Below are 18,992 nucleotides of genomic sequence, written 5' to 3'. Positions count from 1 at the left end.
GAGAGCTAACATACAAGAAAAGACACATAGAATTTGAGGTAGCATAGTCATCCAAAAGGAGGGGGTGGTTTAATGAACAGCTGCAAGCGATCTAGTGGAGGTTGACCACAAGGATAAGAATATGGATAAGAGACTAAAGGAATAAGAAAGCAATCACCAATAACAATAGCATGCTTGCTGTTAAGTGCTAGATAATTTAAACACTATATACGTATTTTCTAACTTATCTCACAATAATGACATAGATATGATTATTATCTCTATTTTTCAGATGAAAAAAAACAGTGCTTAGAGTGTTTCAGTAACTTACTAATGGCTATTATTAATAAGAAGTACTGGATCTAGGATTTGAACCTCATGTCTACCTAATTCAAAATTATACTGGGAGTAATCTGCTTAAAAGCAGTGGCTAAGAGCATGGAAATGGATTATTTGAAGAAGTAAAAGGTGGAAAAACATGTATATGTGGGGAAGGAGAAGGATCCAAGAATGGGTTGATGGAGGTAAAATACATCAATAATCTTTAGGTAGGCAGGGACTTCATCTTATTTGTCACTGTCTCCACTGCCTAGAACAGGGCCTAGCCTATAGCATGTACTAAATGAGTATCTGTTGAATAAATGAAGATGCAAGAAGGAAAGATAAAATAGGAAAACCTGATCAACAGAATGCAGTGAAAGTTGGGGATAGATTTTGATTCGGGGAAGTGATCCACTTAATCAAATATTCCAGAGAAGTCAAGAGAAATAAGGATTAAGAAAATGCACACTTAAATTTAAAATGAAGGAGTCATTTGTGACCTTGAGGAGACAACTGCAGGATTCCAATGATAATAAAATCCACATGGCACAGGTTAAAGAAGGCATAGGTGGGGATTCAAGTGGCCAAGGTGGAATTTTACTGATGATATTTAATAAGAGTAATTGAAAGTGTCAAGGAAACATTTCGCTAGAGGAAACTAGTGTCATTTGTTTCTTTTTTTTTTTTTTTAATTTTTAATGTTTATTTATTTTTGACAGAGAGAAAGAGTGGGAGAAGGGCAGAGAGAGAGGAAGACACATAATCCGAAGCAAGCTCCAGGCTCTGAGCTGTCAGCACAGAGCCCGACGTGGGGCTCAAACTCACAAACCACGAGATCATGACCTGAGCCGAAGTTGGACACTCAACCAGCTGAGCCACCCAGGCACCCCTAGTGTCATTTGTTTCTTAATTAAAGTTTTACCCTGCCTTAATTGGTTTACCCTGCCAGAATTTTTTCCAGATTTTTATTTTTTAATGGACACTGATTGCCTGGAAGTTTGCTAAACTGTGTTTGCAAACTTATATACTCAGGGAAAGGAATAACTATATTTGTAAATATATGTTGAGTAGAGAAAACTATTCTTCACAGTTTTGTTATTACTATTATCTATGTTATTAAAAGCCTAGACAAAGTTTTAAAATCATTCACAAATTTTAGACAAAGAAATTTCCTTTTAAACAAATGTATTCAGTAACTTGAGAATGTTAAGATGTTCTACAAGCACTTCTTAGATAAAGACCAGAGAGAGTCAGAGCTACATGGAGAGAGAGAGGTTACTCAGGCAGATTACCAGGTTGGAAGCTGAGGTGCAGAGAAGGTAACAGGTTGGACATATGCTCCACAATTCTTATTCTGACTTAATAATAACAGCAATGATAATAGTTGCCATTGTGGACTATGATCACAATAGAGATGAATCACATATTGGTTAGGGGCTGGGACCTGGGTGCCAAATTGCCTGTGTTCAAATCTCCACTCTTTTCTCTCTATCGCTTAGATCTTTGCAAAGACTAAATGAGTCAGTGCATGTAGAATTTTTCAAATAGTGCCTGGCACATAATAGGCTTTGTCATTACTCTCATCTCATAGATGTATTTTACATAGGAGATAGTATGTGTTTACATTATGCATTATATTATCTGTATAATATCTTACATATTACAGCACATATTTTCTGTAATATCTTACATATTATACTATAGTTTACTATTATAATTACCATTGCATATAATTTGTTTATAATAAGAATAATATGAAATGTACAAAGTCAAAATCCATGGCAGTTCAATAAATTGTCCTTATGATTACCAGCTTAATAATATGTTATATTAATATAGTTTATATATTTTATATACTTATAATTAATATAGTAATATAATATCTAATATAAATATAATATTGACACCACTAATTTTTGAGCATGCTACTTTTTATTATATATCTATTTAAGAAGTTGGATTCACTACAGCCAAAAAAAAACAAAAAAAACAAAACACCAAACATGTTATTTCTAGTCAGAAGAAAAACAAAAAAGGCTATGCTTAACAGATGAAGGAAGTTTAAGAAAATAGGTGAAAATAGGTGGTTGATTTCAAAAGATTTGACATGAAAGGACTTGAAAAGTTCATTCACCAATATTGTGTGGTCTGTGCTATCTGGTGGTGTCCTTCCTGGAGACAAGGGCCCTACTACATTTACAATGCCTGTTGTATTTATTGATCATATGACTTGGGCTTAACTCTATCCAAGAAAAGATTGAACTGGCTCCTATCCCAGGCAAGGTCAAAGCTTTCAAGCATTAAATACCTTTTAACATAATACAGAGATTTAAACCCAAACAAAAAAAGGAAATTTGATTCACATAGTTCTTATGGTTTTATGCTCCATACAAGTTGGAATGATTAGGCTTGAGGATGTTAATTATTTTTCCATAAACTTAAATAAAAAAAAAGCTCAACACATTTGCTATGGTCCTTTGCCAAGAATTAGGGGACTTATAATTCAGAAACAAATTTTTAATATTTTACAATAAGCAGAGTTATGATTTAATGGTTTGGTTTTTTGGATTAAACTAAACTGGCTATAAAGAATTTGGTTTTAGAAACTCATGAAATGAAAGGAAAAATCCTACTTCCTACTACTATGCATTGAAGATAATTCAGAGAGAAAAATAACCACAGTCATTAGAAACACAAAAGTAAAAAATAAATACATGAATGATCTGATCCTTGTATTTTATCTGCTTGAAAAATTAAATAGTCCTAGGAAACTGCCTTTGACTTCTACATCTCATTTGAAAAGATAACACTGATCTTTGCAGACATTATTTCTTGGAAGGGAGTGATGTCCGAAAAATAACTATAAAACAATTCTGTATGCTTGCAACTCTTACTCTGCCTAAAAGATGAACACTTTGTAATAGTTTGTGTCAACTGCCTAATAGCTCAATTTTGTTGATTGGTCCATATCCCATATCTTACATATATGAACTTTTTGTTTTATTTTTATAGGCTGGCCTTAAGTTTCTTACCCTTGCTAGAGCTAGAGTTTCTGCAAGCATTACAGTAAGCAAAGATTGTGCCAAGCATATCCAAAGGTAGCACTGAATTTTAGATCTACAAAGCACAATCTACTCAGAAGAGTGAACATCTGATGCATTTTCCAAGCATTTTTATAGAGAATTCCAATGACTTATATCAACATAGGAGAAGAAAGTGAGATTATAAGGTAGAAAGGAGCAGGGTGGCTTATAATCAGAACATGAATCAATTTTACGATAATAAACCCTCTCCTGTGTCACTCACATAGGTTCATATTTAAAAAATATAAATGGTGCAACTTTAGTCACCAAGAAAACAAACACAATTATCTTACTTAGCTCCCTCTCCGCTGTACTCCCCTCCGCCGCGCACCCCCCCCCCCACCGCCCCCAAGAGATACTGTCTGGAGTTGATGCCTTTATTACAAAGCCTGTGTTCGATACTTACTATGTGATTTGGGCAAGTTATTTTTCTAAAATAGGGACAACGGGAGCACCTATCCCATAGTTATTGAAAAGAGTCAACAAATGAGTTTTTACATCTAAAGTGCTTAGAATAGACCTGGCAAACTGTGAATGCATTTGAATTCCTGTATTGACCAGCTTCTAAATTATACTAGGGAGGGGCGCCTGGGTGGCGCAGTTGGTTGAGCGTCCGACTTCAGCCAGGTCACGATCTTGCGGTCCGTGGGTTCGAGCCCCGCGTCAGGCTCTGGGCTGATGGCTCGGAGCCTGGAGCCTGTTTCCGATTCTGTGTCTCCCTCTCTCTCTGCCCCTCCCCCGTTCATGCTCTGTCTCTCTCTATCCCAAAAATAAATAAACGTTGAAAAAAAAAAAAAAAGTTAAAAAAAAATTATACTAGGGAAAAGTCATACAATAATTTTTCTTACTAATGCCATGCTAAATGAGATTTTAAAAAATTGCTATGTATGAAAAAGCACAGGTTTATCAATCTAAAGTTTCCATAATAGAACTGCATTAGTACTTGTGAGAGGACCTGTGATCATAAAGGGGAAAGAATAAAACAAAGGAAGGAACACCCAAGTCAAGAAGAAAGCCGAAGTCTTTCTCCTTTCTGTTCAGTGATCGCTTTCTCTCACTATGCTCTGCTATTTGCAACAAAACTAAAATCTCATGATAGTCCTGACCAGACAACATGTGAACTTCCTTCCTCTGGGGCTGTCTCCACAGTGATAAAAATTTGCCTCTTATATGTTTATACTGGTATTATTGCTAACTTGCTCAGGCTATTATTTTTTCTTAGGCCCAAACCTTAAAGCTTGACTAAGCAGATATTTGGCACTTGTGAATTTAATATTTTAGATGTAATTTATTCAGGAACAACCCTGAAGCTCCATCACATGCAAAATCCACCATTTTGCAGAGGTGTAGGTTGAAATCATGCTATCCTGATGAAACCAACACAGAAGTCAGCCAGTGAACTAGTGAACTGAATTCTCCAACCCACTCTTTTATGTAAATATTAAAAGCAAATTTGTTCACGATTATGAGTTAAGATAGTATATTTTTCTTCCGTCCTAACAGGAGCAGTGATTCTGAAACAGCCTGTGCATCATTTGTATCTCAAACTGGTGGTAGTTATACATGAATTAAAATACATGAAGTGATCAAAACTTTATTTGTAATGTCCTCTCTGCCAAAACCCAGGGCCATGTGACAGTAGTGGGTGATAGAGTGAAAAGGATTCTGAAAGTGTGAATGTTAATCTAAAAACCTTAAAACTTGTTTTATTTTTATATTCATATATGTCATAGAATCATTAGATGTCTAAAGGAAGGTCACTTAATGTTTTTAGATAACTTTATTGGTATAGTCAAATTCTATTTTAGTGGAACTGACAATAATTTGGGGATTCTTTCAGGTCTTGGGGAATACTGTAGGTAAATTATAGAGTATTTCTGTTAGCTCCACTCCTCTCTCCCAGGACAGTTTCTGATACACTTAAACACTACTATGGATGGTGTGTGAGTATGTGGATGTGTATACATGTGTAAATTAAATACCAATTGAATTTACGCTTAAGTATTCTTTTAAGATATCAGCAAGTATAGTAAGAAGGCTTCAATATCATAAGATCCAAAGGATTCAAAATGTTTCCCTTTACAATAAGTTACCCTCTTCTCTTTACTACCAGAGTCACCATTGTGCCTTCACAGTTTTTTTCCCCCTTTTAATCCATGGAGCACTTAATTTAAGTGAGGTTTTCACAGAAGCCCCAAATGAAAAACAGGTGAAACTAAACTTCTTTGGTGGGTGGCTCAGGTAGCAATGTATGGAACTCCCCCCCCCCAACCCTTCCTCATTATAGAACAGCATGAAAGGACTCTTTTAGAAGAAATTTTTTCCGAGGAAATGGAAAAAAAAACAAAAAACACTGAGCTAACTTAAACCACTAATCCTTACTGTATTGAGGAGAGACAGGATGTTGGGAGAGTCCAGACTCTGCTCTTGACAATGATGTAACATCTGGCACACTGGTCTCTAAGATGCATTTCTTTCACCCATCGAAAGAGACTAATAATCAAGAAGACTAAATTAGACTGACTTACTGTATACTACATGGAAGTGTTGGTATTATCATCAGAAGGTCATTTATTCATTCATTCAAACACATATTTACTGAAGACTTGCTATGTGCCAGACACTGTGCTGGGTCCCAGAAAATCAAAGACACAGTCCTTGCCTTGTAGAACCCTGCTGGTGAGAAAGTCATTCAAAGCTGCTTGAGGGAATTAGGAAAGGCCTTCTAAGAACACTTGCTCAGGGGCGCCTGGGTGGCGCAGTCGGTTAAGCGTCCGACTTCAGCCAGGTCACGATCTCGCGGTCCGTGAGTTCGAGCCCCGCGTCGGGCTCTGGGCTGATGGCTCAGAGCCTGGAGCCTGTTTCCGATTCTGTGTCTCCCTCTCTCTCTGCCCCTCCCCCGTTCATGATCTGTCTCTCTCTGTCCCAAAAAAATAAATAAACATTAAAAAAAAATAAAAATAAAAAAAAAAAAAAAAAAAAAAAAAGAACACTTGCTCAGTATCCACAGGAAATGAGGACATGGGACTGGTAATTTAGGTGGGGCAAAGAGAAGACGAAAGTTGTTTCATCTTTTGAGCATGGAACATTACAAAGGCAGGTGGTCTTCCTGGAGCTTTGGGTCCCTCTTGGCACCTTGGACTACATAAAGCTTTTACATGCCAAAGAGCATGGCTCTCCTCAAGGCTCTCCATATATTCTGCTTCAAACAGACTGTCTCAATCCCTACATCTCCACAGTATGTTGTAATTATCTGTGTAACTGTCTGTCTTCACCACTACAGTGGGATCTGTTTGTTCTATATTGTGTCCCTAGGCAGGGACTGATGAATGACACTCACTGAATATGTATTGAGTGAAGGAATGGATGGATGATTTAATGAATAAATAGGGGGAAAGCATATATAAAGGAGATATGACAGCAGGAACATAGTGTTTGCTTCAAAGTTTACTTTGGATCTTATTCAACATACTGATGAATCCTATCATCCAACCTACTCTTTTAGGTAAACATGAAAAGCAAATCCTATCAAGATTGTGAGTTAAGATAGAATACGTTTCTCCCACCCTAATAAGAGCAATGATTCTGCAACCAGTTATATGACCCTGGCTCCCCCTCTACAAGTATCTGGACTGTACATGATATGTGCCATCTGGGTCCTTGGGACTTTGAAGATTGCTCCTAACTCTTCTCCATGTACTTGAAGTGCATACTACTTCAACATGTAATCTATGCAAGGCAAGCATTTATGAGCAATGGGACATCCCAGAAATGAACAGAGGATAAATAGAAAACTTTGTGAAAGAGGGACAGGGGGTGTGGGATTGGGGGAGGTCTGTACAATAGGGTTTTCATCTTTTATGGACCTGGCAAACAGTATCTTTGGGAGAAAAGAGCTCAGGCATATATATTTTCAGTTTAACAAGCCCACAAATCAATCTGATTATTCAGCAATTCAACTAGGATCTGCTTTACATCTCGTAAACAAACACTTCTGGTTTTACCTTTTTGGGTTCTGGCATATTATTAATATAAATAGTGTAGATTCCACTTTTATTAAAACCAGCTTGATATACATCTGCACAGTCTCTAAATGGTTTCTCTTCCTCTTTTTTTCCTCCCTTTAGTAAAACTGCAAAAAAAAAAAATTGCAATATGTGAACAAGAATATCAGTACCATTAGTACCCAAATGGACTCCAACTATAACTAAGCAAGCCTTTATTTCTTCCAAACAAATGTCAATATTGCATTTACTGACAAATAAATCATAAAGACAATAATAGATCTGACCTGACTCACAAAATTACAAAAGTAATGGAAAAATCTGTAGAGCCATTTCTAACTGAACACTTTTTTATATTTTGCTTAATTCCTTAAATCCTGTTTTTCTCTATAACTTCTAGAACATCAATTCAAGGGACAAATGACGTGATGGTGTAACACCTCTAACTGGCAATAATTATGTCAATTTTCTTGAAAAATTTCTAAAATGTTCTCACCTACATTTGATAGGAAACTTTTAAAAAATGCTAGAGCATTTTTGGAGGAGGAAGAGATAAAGATCACAAATTCAAACATAAAAATACAGTATGGACGTTTAAAATGCTAAAGTAGGCAGTATTGTTTTTCTGTGGCTTTAGACTGATAAGCTCCTAGAAATTTTTATTTAAAAAAATTTTTTTAAATAATTAGATTTAGAAAGTAGAAAAAAGCCTCTAACCTTATTTACCTGGAAACAAAAGGGAACCGAACTTTGGTTTTTATATAATGCCTGAAGTTAAGCTATTAGGCCAATAGAACACAAATAAAAGAACACAAATGAGTAAGGTTTGAAATGAACTTATAGAGGGGAAGAGTTCAGTGAAGGGTGGAAGTCAAATGGAAAAGGAAATTTAATTAGAGAGGCTCTCCTGAGAACTTAAGTTTATTCATTGAACTTCATCCATTATGAAGTTCTCATTAGTGAAATAAAAATACAAAAATGACTCATATTTAGTAGTCCTTTGCTAAAGATACACATGGCATATGTATAAAATATTTATAATTAGTATTTTCTAATAAATATATATGTCAGTAATTTGTTGCATTAACCCCTCCAAGAAGTTTTTTTAGGATTATCTTCTCATCTTGACCTTAAAGTCTCATGTTATTTAATAAATACCTGCTTTCAATCACTTTGAGTCACGATGGCCTTTTATACTGAGAATATCAAAGGTATATTATTTAACAATGTTTTAAAATTGATTTTACATGCTCTAACAATCTAAAACACTAGCCTGATTTAAATGTAAGATGCATGAGGTTATTAATTGATAGGTAATTTATAGGTAATGTACTAATTTATAGGTAATTATAGGTGATTAATTAGGAAGTCTAAATTGGTGCAAAGAATAACTATCTCAGTATAAATACTTCAAACTTTCAAAAATAATTATATTTAAAGGAAATAAAACATCCACTCAGATACACTACCATAACAAAAATACAGAATTATAACTTTTAATAGTGTCATGGTTTTCTGTATAGCTCATATCTGTGCTAATGGTTTTGCCTACTTACATAAATAATTACAGCTGCAATATCAACACAGAATAAGTAATCAGAAGACTACACATTCATATGACAGTGAAGAAGCACTGCACAGAATGTATGCAAATAGCAATTTTAAAATGAATATATAAATGCTTGTTCAAAAGCCCTCTTTAATTGTAATGGGTGTGTTGATGGGTTATGTAAAGGTAATATTCTGAAAAACATCAACACAGTTCATTTGTGCTTGTTTATTTTAAGTTAATGGACTACTAAACAAAACCTTCCTAAATTCTAAATGTTTAATCTGTTGAAAAAAGTTGAAAATAACCAAATTAGATGCCAAAAAAGGGGGGGGGATGTAAAGAAATGCCAAAAAAATTTAAGCTCCTTTGTGAAGATGAACACAGGAAGATGTGGTCAAGAGGAATTCAACGGTATACCCAGTTTTCTTTTTTGGGTAAGAAATGGAGAAAGTCACTTATCTAAGGAGAAAATGCTTCTCTTACTGAATAGACCACTTCCTGCTCTCCCTTATTTAGTTATGCAGTGAGAATATGCACCCTTCCCACTTCTCTGTCACCCACTCCTCTTTTCTTTTCCATTTCAGGAAGATGTGGGTGAAGAGGCCCTTGTGTGGGAAAAGGGAAACCCACACACGTTTTCAATAACAGAGAAAAAAGAAAAATGTTGAGTATTACTTTATTTTTCCAGAAACTAATCGTATAAAAGTGATGTCCAAACCGTGAATATAAGTCTTATAACTGGAAAAATGCTTTGAGTATTCCACCATAAAAGGTACAGATAGTACTATGGTTATACTGTGGAGTTCTTGTTGTTGCAATGGCAACACAACCTTATGAAGATATTTCATTTTCTTGAAATATGGTTTGGCATTTTTGAAAAATAGAAACACATTCTTTGCAGAAGAAATAGTCATTCTTTCCAGAAAAATTGGACTTCTTGTATTTAATTACTTATTAATTAGTAAATATTATGCTTGAAAGCTCGATCCAGGCCATAGTTTAGAGTATTGAAGGATTTAAAATCAGTTTAAAAGCTCTGTTCACAGCTCTCCTTTGACATTTGTACTATATACTATCGTTTGGAAAAGGTCCCTTCTATAAACTACAAAGTGGAGCAGTTATACATGTGTCCGAGGCAAGTGTATGAATTATGTTACTCAGAACAGAGTGACTGAATTATATTAAGAACTCAAGAAGTGGTAGTTATTATTGTTACAGTAATAATAATAATATGATTAATGGCAACACTATATTATTCTTCTCTCTTATAGAAGGGACACTAGCAGGCCGGGAAAGGCCACCAAGTCTAGCCAATGGAGTAGTGATCTTCCACCCTCAAATCCAACATTATAGCTGCCCAAATATTAGGGAGTTACAATTGATTGGTTACATTAGGATTATATTGAACTGGCCTCTCCTTGTCAGAGTTGGCTAACTGGTTTATTTTATTCATCGACTGCATCACATCATACTATTGTTAAAGTCTTAAAAAAAAAAACAGGTAATCTAATCTTGCTGCATATATAAACTTCCTCTGAACAGTTAAAATTTAAAGATTATTTCAGATGAAATGTATTTAATAACGCATTGTTAATAAAGGTTTTAATTCCATAACTTTAATTTGCATGACTAATTATTTTCTTTGTTAATTACTAGAGATGTACAGCTACATATTATAAAACTGGGCACATAGTAAACATTTTAAAACACAGGAAAACAATAAAAAGATGAATTTAATGAACATTACAAGTGTCAGAACTAAGGATACATTTTTATAGGAGATCTTAAGTTTCAAAAAATTAATAAAATTAATAAAAAAATAAATTAATAATAAAATTAATAAAAATAGAAGATGATATCTGGAGGAATTCATGGTAAGTGACAAGAGATGGATATGGAAAACATGGTGGCGGAGGATATAACAAGCATCAACTGGACAGAGCCGGGGGAGTGAACTGGAAACCTTATTGAGGTGTTTAATCTATCTGTCAGAGTAGTTTAAATTTTTTATAGTAACAGACTGGTTTAAAAGCATGAATTAAAAAATTAATCTTTATATCTAAAAGTTCCCTCTTTGATCACACACTATTTTCTTTTCCTCTTCCATTCCTTAATTCTTTTATTTTATTTTTTTTTTCAACGTTTATTTATTTTTGGGACAGAGAGAGACAGAGCATGAACGGGGGAGGGGCAGAGAGAGAGGGAGACACAGAATGGAAGCAGGCTCCAGGCTCCGAGCCATCAGCCCAGAGCCCGACGCGGGGCTCGAACTCACGGACCGCGAGATCGTGACCTGAGCTGAAGTCGGATGCTTAACCGACTGCGCCACCCAGGCGCCCCCCCATTCCTTAATTCTTAATGAGTCTGTCTTTCCACTAATTGAGTCTGGATGCCCACCATTACTATCAGTCCCTTACTAAGCCTTCCTTGCTTTCCTTTCTTCCTAACTTCTATCACAGAGTCAGGCATTAAAAACAGTTCAGGTGGAATTCATGGTGCTCTCCACCCACTGTCCTTTCCTCTACTAATCCCTTGCATGGATAAATTCCAACTCAAGGAAGGGCATTTTTTCATTCTCTCACCCCTGCTTCCAGATGGCAAACACTAAAATGAGGCTATTTAATGACATCCAAATGCATGTTTTCTAAACGCAGCTATGTTCTCCATGCTGCTCAGTCAAACCCTTGGTCCTTTCTAACAGATTTTCTATTATACTTCCTGAAAAGTGTACTTCAGACCTTTCCACTTTTCCAAGGCTAAATCTTACTTCTATCATCTCTCATTCTTTATATATGACCTTGTTTTATGTTTTACTAAGAAGACCAAAGTCATTTGATATTTCCTCCACCTTATTCACCCATACTACAGAAGCCAGCTTTGCCTATCTTTTCCCTTGCCTTTTGTGTTGATCTCTCTTGGTCCCTTTACTATTCTCTAATTGTCCTTTCCCTTTCATCTTCATTGAGTTCCCTTCCTCTCTTCACCTACCATATAGATATTGACTAAGATTCTACTCTCAGATCTCTATTTCTTATACATTTGCTCTTTTTGCAAGCTATCTGTCATGGCTTCAAACTTCTACATAAAAGCTTTCTAAGATATAAGTATTTTGACATTGTATGTTTGCATCTCTCTTGACCTCCAGATCCATATTTCTATTTGTCTATTGGGCAGCTCCTACTGCTACCTCAACTTTCATTTGCTTAATGTTGCTTAATATTTCCTTCCAAATTCTGTGTTCTCTCTTTTCCTTACTAGTCCCACTACTCTCCCTCAGCTGCCATCAGTTAAAAAATAATGAAAGCCTAAATATAAAACAAATAGACTGTGGCTTTTTAATTGGTTTTTCAATTTAAAAGCTTGCCTCCTGTCCCCTCTTAGTTTAATCTATGCTATATTAATTTACTCAACAAATATTGATTGAACATCTTCTATGTGCATGACTTTTCCTAGACAGTAAAGACACAAACATAAGAAAACCACAATCTTCTCTTAACGTAATCACAGTGTGATGGGAGAAAGACCTACAAGACCTACTATACATAGTAGGTCTTTCATTAGTAGGTCTTCCATGAAAACTCATGATAGCTGTATCCATGATTAGTACCTTCCATGTAGAGGAGAACTCAATTCAAGCTACTTTAAGCAAAAAGTTAATTTATTCAATCATGAACAATCTAGAACCGAGTTTTAGGTAAAGCATAACCAGGTTTCAAAGAATGTGAACAGGAACCGGTTTCGTGCCTTTTTTTTTTTCTTTTTGACTCAGTTGATGACTCTCTACCTGGTCACAAGATGACTAGCAACAGCTTCTAGAGCTATAATGTTAGCAGCTTAACTACAGCACCAAAGAGAGATAATGCACAATTTTTATTTTGGATATATGTATCAAATTCATTGGGAATATTTAGGGAGAATATATTCTATCTGTAAACTTGGGAAAGGCTGTCCAGAAGAGATAACAGTTGAGTGAATAAAACATGTAAAACATTTATCTGAACTTAATTTTAAAAGCCTGGTATGGCAATTCAAAGACTTTATGCACACCAATATCAGCAAATAAATCTAGAAAGTCTCAGGAAAGAATCATTATTCATTCTTTTCATTTAGCCTTATCTCTATAGGCTAATCTCCATGATCTAAAGGGAAAGAATAGGAACACAAGCAGGTGCATGTATGTCTTTCACCAGCCAACATTCAGTCAATAAGACACCTGAGACCCTGATTGTAGCAACTATTGACTTTATCTGGCTCTGCCTTTTATTTGCCCAATGAATTTCAATCCAGATGGCATGTCTGCCACTGGGCTGACTGGAGGGAAGAACCATAAAGCTTAGGAGGAGGGTCACTTCAATTCAGATGAACCCTCAAGAAAAAACTTCCTGGAATGTGGAATTGGTAATTCTGAGTCACAGGAAACCTAGTACAGAACACAGAAGACAATTAGCCTTTGCTACCAAAAACAATGTAAAAAGCTGAAGGCCTTGATTCTACTAATTTCCTAATAAGTTGCTTTAAAGGGATAAATTCTTTATTCCTTTAAAATCTTAGATGTGGCTAATGATTCCTACCGCTAGTATTTAGCAAACATCAGAATATATGTGGATCAAGTTATTGGTTTAAGGATAATCCTTATGTTACTTATTAGACCATCATCACTACAGAGAGCACAGTACAGGAACTGACCCTAAATCCATAAATTTTCAATGTGACAGGTTACTGAAGTTAACTGAGCATATGGATAAGTAAATCACCATATCTGATAAGGTGCAAACAAGCAAACAACTGATTGATTAGATTCTATTCTTTTCAGCCAGGTGTGTGGGCATCTCATGGAAAAGCCATTTGAAGACGCTCTCTAGATTCCTAACTTTTTGAAAGGACTTTTAGAAATAGGAGAAGATAATACCTTACATTTCTAGGGTGTGGAAAATTAAAAGGTTTACAGGCAATATTCAACATTTCAATATTGTGTGGGTGGGTATGAAGGTGAGCAAAACTTACCAGTGACTCTATAAATACATATCACATGTGTATAGTACTTAAATACATAAAAGCTTGAGGCTTCTGAACTGAAAATTTCCAAGTTGGCACTTTATTTTATATAAAAGATACGCATTATGAACCTAAGTATCTGGGGGTTGACATCTCAGCATGATTGGTTTAACCTACAAAAATGGCAATTACATACAGTTTAATGTAGAATATTTATATTATATGTATTTATGTGTATACCTGAAGTCTTTGGGTAAGTAGCTAAAAGCTTCTTTTTAAAAAAATCTACTATTCTTTTCCCCACAGTCCCTCTAATCCTGGTATAAGAGAACACTTGAACATCATTCACGTGCTACATTATAATTTTAACTAAAATTTTTGTTAAACATTTTTTTCTAAAAAAAAAAACCCTATTCTGTGTATGTGTATATTTTGTAGATAACTAGCCATCATCTTCTTGGTGGAACTATAATAATCATGATCATAATAAAATCAATTGGCATACTAGTATTAGTAACTAGCCCACTTACTATGTGTTCAACTCTGAGTTTTGTGAGCCAAGTATGTTTTATATGCTTTGTTTCATTAGTCCTCATAAATACCTCATGCGGTATATTTTTTTTTTGAAAGGAGGAAAGCTAAGTTTACCTCCTTCTTTCTTTTTTTTTTTTTTTAACGTTTTATTTATTTTTGAGACAGAGAGACAGAGCATGAACAGGGAAGGGACAGAGAGAGAGGGAGACACAGAATCAGAAGCAGGCTCCAGGCTCTGAGCCATCAGCCCAGAGCCTGACGCGGGGCTCGAACTCACGGACCGCGAGATCGTGACCTGAGCCGAAGTCGGATGCTTAACCAACTGAGCCACCCAGGCGCCCCCTCATGCGGTATATTTATCAATATGTTGTATATATGAGGAAACTGAGGCTCAGAGATGCTTTCTAACTTCACCAAAACTTCTAAGTAGTGAGATTCTTTAACTATAAAGCTAAGAATCTTAACTACTTCTTACTGGCCCCTGGAGTGAAGTCAAACTCAAATAGGACTCCAGTGACTCATCTGTCACAGAGTCCCCAGCAATACCTATCTCAGCTGACAAGGTCATATCCAGGGTCTTGGGTAAATCAGGACAGGCCTTAATTCTGGATGGCTACAGACTCTTCTCATGGAAGCAAGAAGTACTGGAAGAGTGACAGGGGGCAGAAAAGACAAGAAAGAAGAAAAACTGTTGAGAAGAGAAGAAAGAGACAGGTAGCAGAATTATCTGTGAGATGGGAATTCTCAGCAGAAATGCGGAGCACTGGTGGCCCACAAATTCAGAAGCTAACAGAGGATTAGGAAATAAGAGTTGCCTGAGGAGTTACATTGGATTTCATAATATCTATATCCTAAAAATTGTGCTGACCAAAGTCTACCTCCATTAGTCTTAGACACTATTCTCACAAGCCTAGTTACTTGATCTTCTAGCCTCTGAGCTATTTGCTGAAGTGACAAGTATAAAGGACGCGCTGGTGGGGAAAGGGAGAGTAAGCATATGTGTGGGTATTTGTGTGGGAGTGTGTTTGTATTCATCTTAGAATAAGGCATGAAAACAACAACAACAAAAATGATAATCAAAAGGGTTTTTGTGTGTAGGAGGAAGAGACAGTAATCTTAAAAGTAGGCAAAAATAAGAAATGAGAAGAGTTTGGGCAGTGTACGAGGGACAAATTATATACTTTTTCAATGGCATTGTATTATGATGCAAATTAAGTCATGCTGAATATAATGAATTAAATTATTAAAAGCTTTGGTTTTATTCAATGTTTTATGAAAAAGGAGAAGATGAAAACAATGCAGAAAATTTACTATCACAATATTTTTTAATTTTCTTAACATTTTACTACTTAATGAGGTACATTTTAATTATCTGGAGAATATATTACCCATACATATAATTATAGGCATGTACATTTTTAATAATATTGAGGTGTATGCATAAAGTGCATAAACTGTTAAATTTATGTGGACATGCAAACCACCTTATGCCATAGGTAGATTGCTAATTTTATGGTATTTTTTTAGTGTAGAATAATGAAGCATCAAGCTAATTCTACATATTTGTACTCTAGTTTCATTAGTGTATTTAAAAATTTCCAATGCTCTTCTAATGTGAAATGACTCATATATATATATATATATATATATATATATATGAATGTATATTTAATGCATATATATATGTATATATATATACACATACATACACGTGTATGTGTGTGTGTGTATATATATACATATACATATATATATATATATATACACACACATGAGTGTGTATTTAATGCATATTACCCTTAACATAGCAAAGAATGGGGAAAAAAAAGAATAGAAAATTGAAAAGGGATTTACACACAACCTTTGTTTAAACAAGCAATACTCATTTTTCACAAAAATTATTTCTGTGTTACCCTTTTGGGCACCCTGATGGGCAGTTATAAGTGCTACATGACCCTTGCCATTTGTTCAGAAGGTCATTCCGTTAACAAAAATATGTCAGGTGTTTCATGTGTGTTAATTTCCCATGTAATGTTTTTGGCCTGACTGGAATATATTGGTTTTGAACAAAAGATTTCTCATGCATGTGGGAAAGCTTAAAGGGCATCTTTTGTGTTTTGTTTTAAGTAACAAATAGGTAATTTCAGCAAAAGTCATTAAAAATGGACTGAAAGTCCTTGGGCAATGCTGTAAAATGGAAAGCAGTTGCCAGATGCTTTTGAAAACTGACACACAAAAAAACCCCACGACACAACACCAAAACACTTCAAGTTTTAAATAAATAAAGACTGACTGCCACCAGAGGTATGTCACTTCGATTCTTACTCTTATGGTAAAATATACTTGAAAAATAATACTTGATTGCCATGCTAAGGTTGTATTCTGAAGTTGGGATTTCCCTAGTCATCAGATGTGATACAAAACCAAGAGAAGAAACGGAATGATTGATATGAGTCATAAAATGTGTGGATTTGTCTAGGCCATCAAACACTAAGGTGTGTGGTACTTTTATATGAAGCAACCTGGCAGCAGAGCTGGGGCTAGAACTCAGATGCCCTGATTCCTATTCCTTCTAGACCACCATGCCTTGCCCTCTAAATGTCATATGTCACAGCGGATCCAAGACACTGGTTAGGTAACCATCTCAGTCTAAGGTAACCTAACTCTAGGGAGATGAGCTGGAGGATTAATTATGGTTGGGATTCAGTTTACTTGTGCATTTGTAAGTGTGTATATGAGGCCACAACAACGGGACAAACTTCCTTTAGAACCAAATCTCCACTTAAAATTAAACCCAAAGTTCAAATTCACTACTCTAAAGGAACTCATGCTTGCTATGAAAACAGAATGTTCACAACTTAAAATAATTATGAGTATATGCAAAGACAGAAAAAACACACATATTAAAAGAGGTTTGGTTTGGGGCACCTGGGCGGCTCAGTTGGTTAAGCATCCAACTCTTGATTTTGGCTCAGGTCATGATCTCAGGGTCATGAGATCAAGCCCCGTGTCGAGATCTGCACTGATAGCGAGGATCCTGCTTGGGATTCTCTCCCTCCCCCACTCTTTGCCCCTCCCCCACTCATATTTTTTTTCTTTCTCTCTCTCTTTCTGTCTCTCTAAATAAATAAATAAATAAATAAAAAGAAAAAGAGGTTTGGCTTAATTGGTATTTAATTATTTAACTTTATCATAAATTCATTAAAAAGATACATGGCTCTTAGTAGGTCACATATTAATGTGATTCCTCATAGGAGATGGTCCCACTCAGAATGTGAACATCCAAGCCAGTAGTAAGATGAGATTCCAGTGTATTTAATTATGATGTTGATATTCTTTAGTTGAAAATAAATGACAAGCTCCAATAGGAAACTAAAAATGTTTTTTATCAATAGTTTTAAAGGTTCTTTAAATGCTAAAAATCAATATTATTTTGTTTACATGTATTTAAGCTTAACTGTATAGTTGTTGTATTTCTCAGGTTTTATTTCATCTTTCTCCCTTCTTAAAGCTGAAGACATTTCATGAGGGTTTCACTGTATGGTTGATGTGATGCATACGTACTAAATTATGTTAATAAAATTTTTTTCTCTCTCTCCAGGTAATTATAGGTATCACTTGAACTCAGCGTTAAGTACCATAGCTTATCTATAAGTAACCACTGCTCTATTACATCCCTAGACTCAGGAAATACTTGTTCAGTTCAACTTGAGTGTGGATGAGTCCAGGAAATGACTTAGTTGGAATTCTATTAAAAATATTTTGTGCTTCGAGGCATCTGGGTTGCTCAGACAGTTAAGCATCTGACATTTGATTTCAGCCTCAGGTCATGATCTCCCAGTCGTGAGTCTGAACCCCACATCGGGCTCTGCACTGACAGTGCAGAGCCTGCTTGGGATTCTCTCTCTCTGACCCTCTCCTGATCATGTGCATGTGTGCTCTCTCTCTCTCTCTCTCTCTCAAAATAAATAAACTTAAAAAACTATTTTCTGCTTCTTTGCTTTAATCAATCAGATCATGAAAGCAGAAGAGAAGAAGAAATGGAGTTTACTCAAGTCGAAATGTTGGAACATCAAGGCAACACTTTTGTGCGTGTGTGTGTGTGTGTGTGTGTGTGTGTGATAGTTCAGTTTCTGAAGCTGAAACTCTAATTCCAAAAGAGAATTAACCACAAAATTTCAAGTCTCCCCCAAAAGATGTGGTTTTGAAATGATTCATGGGAGAGGTCAAAGGCTGTACTATTTTTTATTTTGCTATCATGAGTTTCACTATCTGCTATTCACGCAATTTTTTTCCACAGAAAGTACAACTTTTCAAAAGGCAGATAACATGCTCCATCAAAAAGGAGAAATATACCATTTCCAAAAATAAACAGTCACTTTCCCCTTAAAGCCATTGGGTTTTATGAAAGGAAGTGCTAGAAAGTGTGGTTCATTTTAAGGAAATTGTAAATGTTTGACATATAATTTTCTGTCAAGATAAAGCATTTCCCTCATTAAATGGGAACAAGTGCTCACTGTGGTG

At 35.5% G+C, this 18,992-nt stretch overlaps 1 protein-coding gene across 4 annotated transcripts in view; it reads right to left on the bottom strand.

The window, feature by feature from the left end:
* ANGPT1 (angiopoietin 1) overlaps positions 1–18,992 on the bottom strand; it is a 244,359-nt gene that overhangs the window by 50,275 nt on the left and 175,092 nt on the right. For all 4 annotated transcript variants that reach the window (XM_086695124.1, XM_025922621.2, XM_025922620.2 and 1 more), the window contains one exon: positions 7,388–7,515. In XM_086695124.1, the coding sequence (XP_086551250.1) occupies positions 7,388–7,515 (128 nt within the window). The remainder of the gene's footprint in view (positions 1–7,387; positions 7,516–18,992) is intronic.

This window comes from Puma concolor, chromosome F2, assembly GCF_028749965.1.
Source record: "Puma concolor isolate L17-30 chromosome F2, mPumCon1.1.hap2, whole genome shotgun sequence".
NCBI classification, from domain to species: domain Eukaryota; kingdom Metazoa; phylum Chordata; class Mammalia; order Carnivora; family Felidae; genus Puma; species Puma concolor.
Note: the sequence above shows the minus strand (reverse complement) of the source record. Positions and strands in the feature narration are given on the sequence as shown.